Genomic DNA, 11,958 nt, shown 5'->3' with positions numbered 1-11,958 from the left:
TTTTGCAGCTGGAGAGCCACAGCTTAGAGAACAGTGGCATAAGGTCTCTGCCATGTAACCATATAGAACTACTAAAACCTTTTTTTATCTTATTGATAGCCGATTGTATCGTAGTCAATTTCATTTTTGTATTTTTAAGATGGTGTGGCCCAATTTGTGATTTTAGACCTTTAATTTTTTTTTAAGAAAAGTCTTACAATAATCTCCTCAGAGGCTTACACAATGCGCTGCCTTTAGCATCTTCAAATGCAAACATATTTCTGCTATTAATCATCAATGGGACGTAAACATTACTGTTGTAAGTGCTGACATCTGCTACATAAGAACTGAGATTATAGAATAGAATAGAGCCTCACTATTAAGACGTTTTACAGAACTAGGGCACACGTAAAGATTTTATTTGAATTAGTAAAACATAAGGAAGAAGAATAAAGAAACACAGGAAGTAAGAGGTTTGCCTTTTCTTCTCTTTGGCTTGATTATTAAAAAATATTATGTTAGATATTTATTGTTTGCATTTAAAAAAATATTTGAACATAAAATGTATTAAATATTTATACAAATTGTGATAAATAAATAACTATGGCTATTGTTCCTGGGCAAAAATGTGTCTTCAGAATCGTCTGTGTCTCCCACTCTGTTTCTCAGTTATACAAGTCTTTGGACGTAAAGCTGTAAAACAAAAAAACACCCAGGCAAAGTATGTTATGTTATTAGAAATAATATCTTTCTTAGATAGGACAAAAAAAGTGCACAGAACAAATAGGAATCTAGAAATATATATATATATATAGATAGATATTTACATTTACAGGGGCTACACGGTGACATGAACCCCTTCAAGGCCAAGCTATTTTTGGCCTTCAGGACCAGATCCACTTTTTCAAATCTGACATGTGTCACTTTATGTGGCAATAACTCTGGAATGCTTTTACCTATCCAATCGATTATGAGATTGTTTTCTCGTGACATATTGTACTTTACGTCAGTGAAAAAATTTGGTCGATAAATTTATTGCTTATTTGTGAAAAACACCAAAATTTAGAGAAAATTCTAAGAAATTATGATTTTTCTAATTTTAAAAGTATCTGCTTGTAAAACAAATAGTAATACCACACAAAATAATTACTAATTAACATTTTCCATATGTCTACTTTATGTTTGCATCGTTTTTTGAACATCCTTTTATTTTTCTAGGTCGATACAAGGCTTAGAACTTTAGCAGCAATTTCTCATATTTTTAAGAACATTTCAAAAGGCTATTTTTTTCAGGGACGAGTTCAGTTCTGAAGTGGTTTTGAGGGCCTTATATATTAGAAACCCCCATAAAACACCCCATTTTGAAAACTACACCCCTCAAAGTATTCAAAACAGCATTCAGAAAGTGTTTCAACCCTTTAGGCATTTCACAGGAATTGAAGGAAAGCAGAGGTGAAATTTTCAAGTTTCATTTTTTTTTACAAAACTCATTTGTAATACCTTTTTTTCTGTAACACAGAAGGTTTTACCTGAGAAATGCAACTCAATACTTATTGCCCAGATTCTGCAGTTTTTAGAAATATCCCACATGTGGCCCTAGTGTGCTAATGGACTGAAACACAGGCCTCAGAAGCAAAGGAGCACCTAGAGGATTTTGGGGCCTCCGTTTTTTTAGAATATATTTTAGGCACCATGGTTTGAAGAGGTCTTGTGGTGCCAAAACAGTAGAAACCCCCAAAAGTGACCCCATTTTTTAAAATACACCCCTCAGGGAATTTATCTAGGGGTATAGTTAGCATTTTGACCCCACAGGTTTTCTGCTAAATTTATTCGAATTAGTCTGTGAAAATGAAAATCAACTTTTATTGTGGAAAAACGTATAATTTTCGAATTTTTGCAAGGAATAAAGGAGAAAAAGCACCCCAACATTTTTAAAGCAATTTCTCCCGATTACGGAAATACCCCACATGTGGTAATAAACTGCTGCTTGGACCCACGGCAGTGCTCAGAAGGGAAGGTGCGCCATTTGGATTTTGGAGAACTGATTTTACTGGAATATTTTTCAATGCCGTGTCTCGTTTGCAACACCCTGGGGGGACCTAAACAGGGGAAACCCCCCAAAAGTGACTCAATATTGGAAACTATGCCCCTCAAGGAATTTTTCTAGTGGTATAGTTGGCATTTTGACCCCACAGGTTTTTTGCTGAATTTATTAGGGTATGTTCACACGCTTAACAAAAAACGTCTGAAAATACAGAGCCTCTGATTCTTCAGGCGTTTTTGAAGCTGAAAATGAAATTTGGAGCTTCTTTTGAGGCTTCTTTTCAGACGTTTTTTGAGGCGTTTTTTGGAGCTGATTTTCCATTGAACACTATGAAAAACACCTCAAGAAGTGACATGCTACTTCTTTTTATGGAGCGTCTTTTTACGCTCCGTTTTTTGACAGCGACGCGTAAAATAAAGGCTCGTGGGAACAGAACATCGTATTTCCCATTGAAAGCAATGGGCAGATGTTTGTAGGCGTATTAGGGGCGTTTTTTCAGGCGTAATTCGAGGCGTAAAATGCCTCCATTACGTCTGAAAAGAGGTCGTGTGCACATACCCTTAGAATTAGTCTGTGAAGATGAAAATATACTTTTTTTCTGAAAAAACATAGAATTTTCTAATTTTTATAAGGAATAAAGGAGAAAAAGCACCTCAACATTTGTAAAGCAATTTCTCCTGATTACGGCAATACACCATATGTGGTAATAAACTGCTGTTTGGACGCACGGCAGGGCTCAGAGGGGACGGAGCACCATTTGGATTTTGCAGCTCAGATTTTGCTGAATTGGTTTCTGGGGGCCATGTCGCATTTGCAGAGCCCCTGAAGTATCAGTATAGTAGAAATTCCCCTGGTGTGATCCCATTTTGGAGACTATACCCCTCAAATAATTAAATTAGAGGTGTAGTGAGCATTTTGATCCCTCAGGTGCTTTACAGATTTTATTAGAATTGGGCCGTGAAAGTGAAAAAAATTTTTTTTTCCAATAACCTATAAATTTAGCACATCATTTTTCATTTACACAAGCAATACAGGAGAAATGACACCCCAAAATGTGTGACAAAATTTCTCCTGAATAGGGAAGCACCCCATATGTGGTTGTAAACTGCTATTTGGAAACACAGCAAGGGTTTAAAGGTAAAAAGCGCAATTTCGTTTTTGGAGTGGAGATTTTACAAAATTTGTTTTTGACTCCATGTTGCATTGCGCTGAGGTACCAGTACAGTGAAAACCTCCGAGAAGTGACCCCACTTGGGAAACTACACCCCTCAAGGAATTCATCTAGAAGTGTAGTGAGCATTTTAACCCCAAGGGTTTTGTAGAAATTAGTGCACAGTGGATGTTGCAGATTTCAAATTGCCATTTTCCACAGATATGCTATTTCAGTGCCCAATGTGTTGTGCCCAGCTTGTACCACCGTAGACACACACCCCATAAATTATTGTTAAGCGGTTCTCCAGAGTACAGTAATACCCCATATGTGGTCATAAACTGCTGTTTGGGCACACTGCCAGGCACAGAAGGACCGCCATTTGGCTTTTGGAGCGCAGATTTTGCTTGGTAGTAGTTTTGTTTAGCGTTTTACTGGTGTTTCAGCTTATAATATGGGGGCATATGTAAGCTGGGCGGAGTGCATCAGGGTATATGTTAGCTGTTTGGAGTACATCAGGGTATATGTAAGCTGTGCGGAGTGCATCAGGGTATATGTTAGCTGTGCGGAGTATATCAGGGAACATGTAAGCTGTGCGGAGTACATCAGGGTATATGTAAGCTGTGCGGAGTACATCAGGGCATATGTAAGCTGTGCGGAGTACATCAGGGTATATGTAAGCTGTGCAGAGTACATCAGGGTATATGTAAGCTGTGCGGAGTACATCAGGGCATATGTAAGCTGTGCGGAGTACATCAGGGCATATGTAAGCTGTGCGGAGTACATCAGGGTAAATGTAAGCTGTGCGGAGTACATCAGGGTATATGTAAACTGTGCGGAGTACATCAGGGTATATGTAAGCTATGCGGAGTACATCAGGGTATATGTAAGCTGGGTGGAGTACATCAGGGTATATGTAAGCTGCGCGGAGTACATCAGGGTATGTGTAAGCTGTGCGGAGTACATCAGGGTATATGTAAGCTGGGCGGAGTGCAACAGGTCATAATAGGATGATGTAATAATGGGGTAAATGAATAATAAAATTATCCATGGATAGTGACGTACGCTTTGAACCAATCCTTCATGCACAGGCTTGATTTTTGGGTGTAGGAGTCGCACTTCTAAAGGGTGTCTGTGGTATTGTACAAAATATCCGCACTCCAGCATTGTCTAATCTTTGACTTCTTCACTAGCCCCACATGTAGCACAGACTCCAAAATGTCATAGTTTTCGCTGCATTTACAGGGTCTAACAATGGGGGCTGCAAATGATGACGTGGGGTTTTAGGTGAAGAACTGCTGCACATATAAATTAGTCTGGGCCGTCGTTTTGCATTATTCCGTTCCAAGAGTCATAACTTATTATTTTTCCGTTGACGAGCTGTGTGAGTGCTTGATTTTCATGGGATGAGCTGTAGTTTTTATTAGTATAATTTTGGGGTAAATATGATAATGTGACCAGTTTTTATTCAATTTTTTGGGGGGTGAGGAGACCAAAAAACAGAAATTCTCTCGCTGTTTTTTTTTATAAATTTTTAAAGGCATTCTCTGTGCAGCATAAACAACATGTTTGCTTTACTCTGCGGTTTGATACGATTATGGCAATACCAAATTTATATAGTTTTTATATGTTTTACTACTTTTACACAATAAAAATCCTTTTTATAAATAAAATGTTTTAGTGTCACCATATCCTGAGAGCCATAACTTTTGTATTTTTATGTCGACAGGGCTGTGTTAGGGCTTGTTTTTGGCGTGACACACTGTAGTTTTTATTGGTACCATGTTTGGGTACATGCGACTTTTTGATCACTTTTTATTCCATTTTATTGGAAACAACGTGACCAATATAAACCATTGTTTTTTATTGTATTTTTTTTACGGTGTTCACCGTGCGGGATAAATAATATGATATTTTTATAGGTCACGCCGATACGAATGCGGCGATACCTATTAGGTCTAGTTTTTCCATTTTTTTCTAATTATAAAGGGCTCGATCAGGGAAACAAGACGATTATTGTTTTTATTACGTAAAACTTTTATTTATTTATCTAAAACTTTTTTAACCTTTTTTTTTACTTTTTATTTTACACATACTAGGGGACTGGAAGATCTGATCTTCTGATCCCCTGTACAATACACTGCACTACTTGTGTATGTACTTGTGTAGTGCAGTGTATTATAACTGTCATTTTATAACTGACAGTTGAGCCTATTATGTTCTGCCTCGGGCAGGACCTAATAGGCTCCCGTACCTGGCAACCAGGAAGCCATTGCTAGGCTTCTTGGTTGCCATTGCAACCATCAGGGCCAACGGGGTACAGAGGGAGCCCCCTCCCTCTGTGTCAATCACTTAAATGCCGCTTTCGCTATTGACAGCGGCATTTGAGGGGTTAAATGGCGGCGATCGGACATAACAGTGATCGCCGCCATTGCAGCGGGATGTCAGCTGTATATTACAGCCGACACCCGCTGAGGATGAAGCGCGCACAGCTCCTGTGCCTGCTTCATCCTCAGGGCGTTACCGTACGCCCATTTGCGGGAACGAGCCGCTAAAAAGGACGTACAGTAACGCCCATTTGCGGGAAGGGGTTAAAGGACAGGTAAACCTTTGCATTTACATAGAAGCTATATCTCGAAAAAGTAAAAAAAAAGTTTTTTAATAAAAAACTATTTCAAACTTGGTTAAAATCCCATAATACATGGTTTTATTAAAAAAAAAAAAAAAATTAGTGCAACAGTTTACATATCCTTTAAGTCATTCATAATTCGCTTAAAATTCACAGGATTACCATGAACTAAATTTTCCCTATGGGAAACAAAGTCACCGACAACACTGGGACCATCACAAAAAGTATCATGTGATTGAATTTTTTGGGACAGTCGTAATGTTGCCTGCAACCTACTCATTGAGGTCATCCTATGACTTTTACGATTAAATGTTAGGATATGTTCACACGGCAGCGTCCGTAACGGCTGAAATTGCGGGGCTGTTTTCAGGAGAAAACAGCACCGTAATGTCAGCCGTAATGGCATGTTGAGGCGCTATATCGCTGCGTCCATTACGGACGTAAATGGAGCTGTTTTTCCATGGAGTCAATGGAAAACGGCTCCATTTACGTCTGAAGAATTGACAGGCACTTCTTTGACGCGGGCGTCTTTTTTACGCCCCGCCTTTTGACAGCGGGGCGTAAAAAAAATGACCGTGTGCACAGAACATCGTAAGACCCATTCTAATGAATGGGCAGATGTTTGCCAACGCTATCGAGGCGCATTTTCGGATGTAAATCGAGGCGTAAAACGCCGGAATTACGTCCGTAAATAAGCCGTGTGAACTTACCCTTACCGTGTAACCCCTGCCGTATAAGGGGCAATGAAAGTAAAAATGGAGGCTTCAGTTTCTTTTCTCGGTTCACTCTCCATGCCTTTCTGTTCCTCTATCCCATTATTTCCCAAACTGTGGGTCGCGAACTGACGGCTCCTTGCTCCAGCATGGACTATGCCGTTAGCGGCTCAGGGCAGAAACGCGTGCTGAAGTGACGTTATCGTGCCTGTCTGTACTGAGCCACACACTGTACAGACCGGAGGAGCAGAAGGATCTCCTCCACCCATAGTGGGAATGAGTATAGGTGAATATGTATTTTATTATTTTTATTAGGCACTTTTGGGGCTGTGTGGAGGCAGCTATGGGGGCATTATACTATGTGGGAGCAGCTGTGGGGCATTCTACTGTGAGATGGCAGCTATGAGGGACCTTATAGTGTGGGGAGGGCAGCTATAGGAGCATTATACTGTGTAGGGGTAGCTATAGGGGAATTATCCTGTGGGGGTAGCTATAGGGAAATTATCCGGTGACGGGCAGCTATAGGACATTAAACTGTGTGGGGCAGCTATAGGGGCATTATACTGTGTGTGGGCGGCTATAGGGGAATTATCCTGTAAGGGGCAGCTATGGGGGCATTATACTGTGTGAGGAGGCACTATAGGTCCATTATACTGTGTTGGGGCATCTATAGGGGCATTATATTACATGTGGGCCAACAAGGGGTTGTGATACTTTGTGGGAGGCCCACTGGGTTGGGGCCCACTCAGATGTGTTTCACCCCCCTGAGTTAAATCCCTAGCTACGCCTCTGATGGCCACTAATAGGTGGGTCGGGTCACATGACCCACCACCAGCAGCCATAGTCGGGCCTCAGCAACGCACAACAGCAGGATACCTTGAGCCCGCCCCATCCCCCGCCCGCACAATATTAGTTGTTTTCGATGTTGCAGTGACTTATTTTTCAAAAGTACCGGCATATAATTATGAATGATGTTGACATACGTCAGACGAAATGGGGCTAAGTACTGTAGTGGGGGGTCCCAAAGAAAAGTCTTGGCCAAAAGTGGGTCCTGTCCTCAAAAAGTTTGGGAACCACTGCTCTATCCTATTATTTCTTCAGGTGTTTCAATTCTCAACTTTACCTTTAATCTGTTTTCTACTTTTAGCCTCTTCTCTGTCAATTACCGATGTCTGTTGAATTTTTGCTCTATACTTGTTAACATTAATCTTGTGAATATATTACCTTCCTAAGACTCACTTATTTAAAGTGAATCTCCATTAACCACATTCTGACCAGAAGCTTTACTCCCCTTCCTGACCAGGCACATTTTCAAATTTTAGCCATGTGCCAATTTAAGAGCAAATTGTTGTTCTATTACTATTCCAACCTACATGTATTCAGTCTTGTTTTTCTCAGAACATATTGGGCTTCCATATTGTGTAAAAAAATAATAGATATATTTATTTTATTAATATGGAAGAAAAATGTGAATATGTGATTTTTTTTTTTTACATGTGGCGCATGCCACTGGGTAAACACACCCAAACACATTTGGCAACTTCTGCCGACTTCAGCGATACTAAATGTGTGCGCATTTCTTACATGCTCGGAGAAAGGCGGAGCTTACAATGAATGGAAAATTTGCTCTCTAAAGGCCAGTTTGTGCACCAAAGCTGGTTTTCTGGCAGCATACGACCATTAAAGATGTTGTGAAGTGCCATAACACCGTGAACACCCCCAAAATGACTCGCTTTAGGAAATTAGACCCCCAATATATTAACTTAACTGTAATATCTCAAATTCTTGCCTTGTATTGTAATCCAATACGAACTTTACCTGCGCAAGTCCGTAAGTAAAATCCGCAATGAATCCACCAATGCAAAATTACCCTAAGGCTGGTGACTTTGGTCGTGCCACAGGTTGCACAGTCAAAGATCGCTATGTCCCATAGCCTAGACCGCAAGTAATGAAATGTGGTGACGTTGCGACCTGCAAGTAACTGCGACTTTGTTAGTTTCGATTTTTTGCAACGGTCATGTCATGGCAACTTGCACATTGCGACACAACCACACTGACTTTCATTACTTGCAATGTAGGCTACGGGACATAGCAAACTCTTTGGGTGTGTAATCTGTGTCGCGGCCAATGTCGCCTTGTAGCCCCAGCCTAATACTGTACAATACATCAATGTATATGATAATAGATAGATCGATAGATAGAAATAATAATAACCTTTATTTGCATGACCAAAAATATCGGCATTTAGATAGATATATACATATATAATAATCATGATCTATCTAAATGCACATTTTTTGTGTCATACAAATAAAGATTATTATTATCTTTAGCTATAGCATATATAGTGTCGTTTTAGGCTGGGGTTACACGGCGACTTTGGCCATGACACAGGTCGCATGGGTAACAATCGCTTTGTCCCATAGCCTACATCGCAAGTAAAATTGACTGTCATTACTTGCAATGTAGGATACAGGACATAGCGATCTTTGGCCGGGCAACCTCTCTCGCGGCCAAAGTTGCCGTGTAGCAGCTAGATAAATAGAAAAATATATATATTTTTTTTTTTTTAAAAAGGGTGTGTTTGTGTTTTTTACAATAGTCTTCTCCTTCTCTGACAGCCTGCCAGAGAGGGAAAAGATACAACTAATTGAAAAGTTTGATAGATACTAACAGCCTGTCACAGCGATCACATGCCTGGAGACCACGCTGCTTGGTCTCTGGGTGAAGCTCCATGATACAGCTGTCTTGAGAAAGCTGTATCACGAATCTAAATACCGCCGGGGAGCGGTAAACTCTGCAGGACATTCTGGAACGTCCTTGCTGAGATAAGTGAAGACTGCTCGGGCATTTATAGTCCATGTGTGGTCCGCAACTGGTTAAATAACAACCTGTCATATAAAGGTCCAACGTTCTGTCCAAGTGATAGAAGGAAGAAAGACCACAGTCTGTTACTAGCATAGAAGTGTGTGAAGCAGCACAGGTCCCAATGAGTAGGATGGTGTCAGGCCATCATATATCAGATAAACCAAAGTCGACTGTCTACAATCTTTCCACCAGTGTTCGGACAACAGTACACATCTCCAATAGTATCCCAAAAAAGTTTTTTTATTCGTCAAAAATTTAGTATAAGATAGCAACGTTTCAACCCATTGTGTGTGTAGTGATACTATTGGAGATGTGTGCTGTTGTCCGTACACTGGTGGAAAGATAATAGCCTGTTATTTTCATTTCTCCCATACAGTCTTCCAGTGACCTTGGAGGGGGGGGGGGGGGTACACAAACTTTTCTTCATGTTATCACCCTTCTTACCAATCAGAGGGAATAATCACCCTCCCCAGCTAAACGCAATCAATTTTGGTCTCTCCGGTATGGTGGTTATGTGAGGATATGTGCATATAGACATAGGTGTAGGTATGTACAGTCAGGTCCAGAGTTATTTGGACAGTGACACAATCTTCATGATTTGGACTCTGCATGCCACCACATTGAATTTGAAATGAAACAACTGAGATGCAATTGAATTATAGACTTTCAGGTTTAATTCAAGGGGTTGAACAAAAATATCCTGTGAAACGTTTAGGAATTGCTACCATTTTTCTACACAGCCTCCTCATTTCAGGGGCTCAAAAGTAATTGGACAAATTAACACAACCATAAATAAGATGGTTTTTTTTAAATACTTTGTAGAGAATCCTTTGCAGGCAATGTCTGCCTGAAGTCTGGAACCCATGGACATCACCAAACGCTGGCTTTCCTCCTTTGTGATGCTTTGTCCGGCCTTTACTGCAGCTGTCTTCAGTTGTTGTTGTTGCTGTTGTTTGTTTTGGGTCTTTCTGCCTTAACCCCTTAGTGACCAAGCTTGTTTGGACCTTAATGAACAAGCCAAATTTGTCAAATCTGGTATGTGTGACTTTATCAGAGAATAACTCTGTGAAAGTTTTGAATATCCAAGTAATTCTGACATTGTTTTTTCGTCACATGTTGTACTTTATTTTAGTGGTAAAAGTAGACTGATACGATTTGCGGAAATAACTTAAAAAATAGAAAAATTGAAGAAATTTTGTAAAAATTATCATTTTTCCCTATTTTTAACTGCAATATGTGACATATGTACACGCATACTGTAAAAAATTTTTTATTAAATATATATTTCCATCTCTTTACTCTATTTTGGCAGCACTTTTGAAAAAAAAAATTAATTTTTTAGCAATTTAGAAGACTTACAAGTTAAGTAATAATTTTATAAATTTTGTAGTACATTTTGTTTTCCTGCACCAAGCCAGGTTTTCATAGGCTCATAGGTGTCAGAATGGTGGAAACCCCCACAAGTGACCCCATTTTGAAAACTAGACCCCTTAAGGTATTTATTAAGGGGTGTTGTAAGTATTTTGACCCCACAGTTTTTTTGTAAGAATTCATGCAAAGCAGGCATAAAAAAATATAATTTAACTTTTTTCATAAAAGTATCACTTTGAAGACCGATTTCTTTGTAAAGCGACCATGAGAATGAAGAAACACACCCAAAAATCTATCACCCTGTTTCTCCTGTTTTCAAAAATGCCCCCATTGTGACCCTAATGCGTTGCCTGGACACACGACAGGGCCCGAAAGGGAGGGAGCACCCGGAGGCTTTCAGGACTCCTATTTTGCTTGAAAATGTTTTAGGCCCCACTGTACATTTGGAGAGGTTTTGAACTACCAGAACGATAGAAACTCCCCATAAACGACCCAATTTAGAAAACTAGACCCCTTAAGGTATTTATCTAGGGGTGTAGTGAGTATTTTGACCCCACAGTTTTTTGCTAAATTTAATGCATAGCAGGTGAAAAAAAATAAAAAATCACTTTTTTCATAAAAGTATCACTTTGAAGACCGATTTCTGTGTAAAGCGACCATAAGAATGAAGAAACACACCCCAAAATCTATCACCCTGTTTCTCCTGTTTTCAAAAATGCCCCCATTGTGACCCTAATGTGTTGCCTGGACACACAGCAGGGCCCGAAAGAAAGGGAGCACCCGGAGGCTTTCAGGACTCCTATTTTGCTTGAAAATGTTTTAGGCCCCACTGTACATTTGGAGAGGTTTTGAACTACCAGAACGATAGAAACTCCCCATAAACGACCCCATTTAGAAAACTAGACCCCTTAAGGTATTTATCTAGGGGTGTAGTGAGTATTTTGACCCCACAGTTTTTTGCTAAATTTAATGCTTAGCAGGTGAAATTAAAAAAAACAAACACTTTTTATATAAAAGTATCACTTTGAAGACCGATTTCTTTGTAAAGCGAACATGAAAATGAAGAAACACACCCCAAAATCTATCACCCCGTTTCTCCTGTTTTCAAAAATACTCTCATTGTTGCCCCAATCTGCTTATTAGACGTGTGGCTGGGCCAAAAAGAGAGGGAGCACCCTTTGGCTTTCAGGGCACAATTGAATAA

General features: G+C 39.8%; 1 protein-coding gene across 2 annotated transcripts in view; it reads right to left on the bottom strand.

Moving 5' to 3' along the window:
- Positions 1–259: 259 nt before the first annotated feature.
- KATNIP (katanin interacting protein) overlaps positions 260–11,958 on the bottom strand; it is a 361,314-nt gene continuing 349,615 nt past the window's right edge. For both annotated transcript variants that reach the window (XM_075830061.1, XM_075830062.1), the window contains one exon: positions 260–672. In XM_075830061.1, the coding sequence (XP_075686176.1) occupies positions 614–672 (59 nt within the window). In that variant the 3' untranslated portion in view covers positions 260–613. The remainder of the gene's footprint in view (positions 673–11,958) is intronic.

The sequence above is a fragment of the Rhinoderma darwinii genome, chromosome 6, assembly GCF_050947455.1.
Source record: "Rhinoderma darwinii isolate aRhiDar2 chromosome 6, aRhiDar2.hap1, whole genome shotgun sequence".
Lineage (NCBI taxonomy): Eukaryota > Metazoa > Chordata > Amphibia > Anura > Rhinodermatidae > Rhinoderma > Rhinoderma darwinii.
This window is presented reverse-complemented; position numbering and strand designations above follow the sequence as displayed.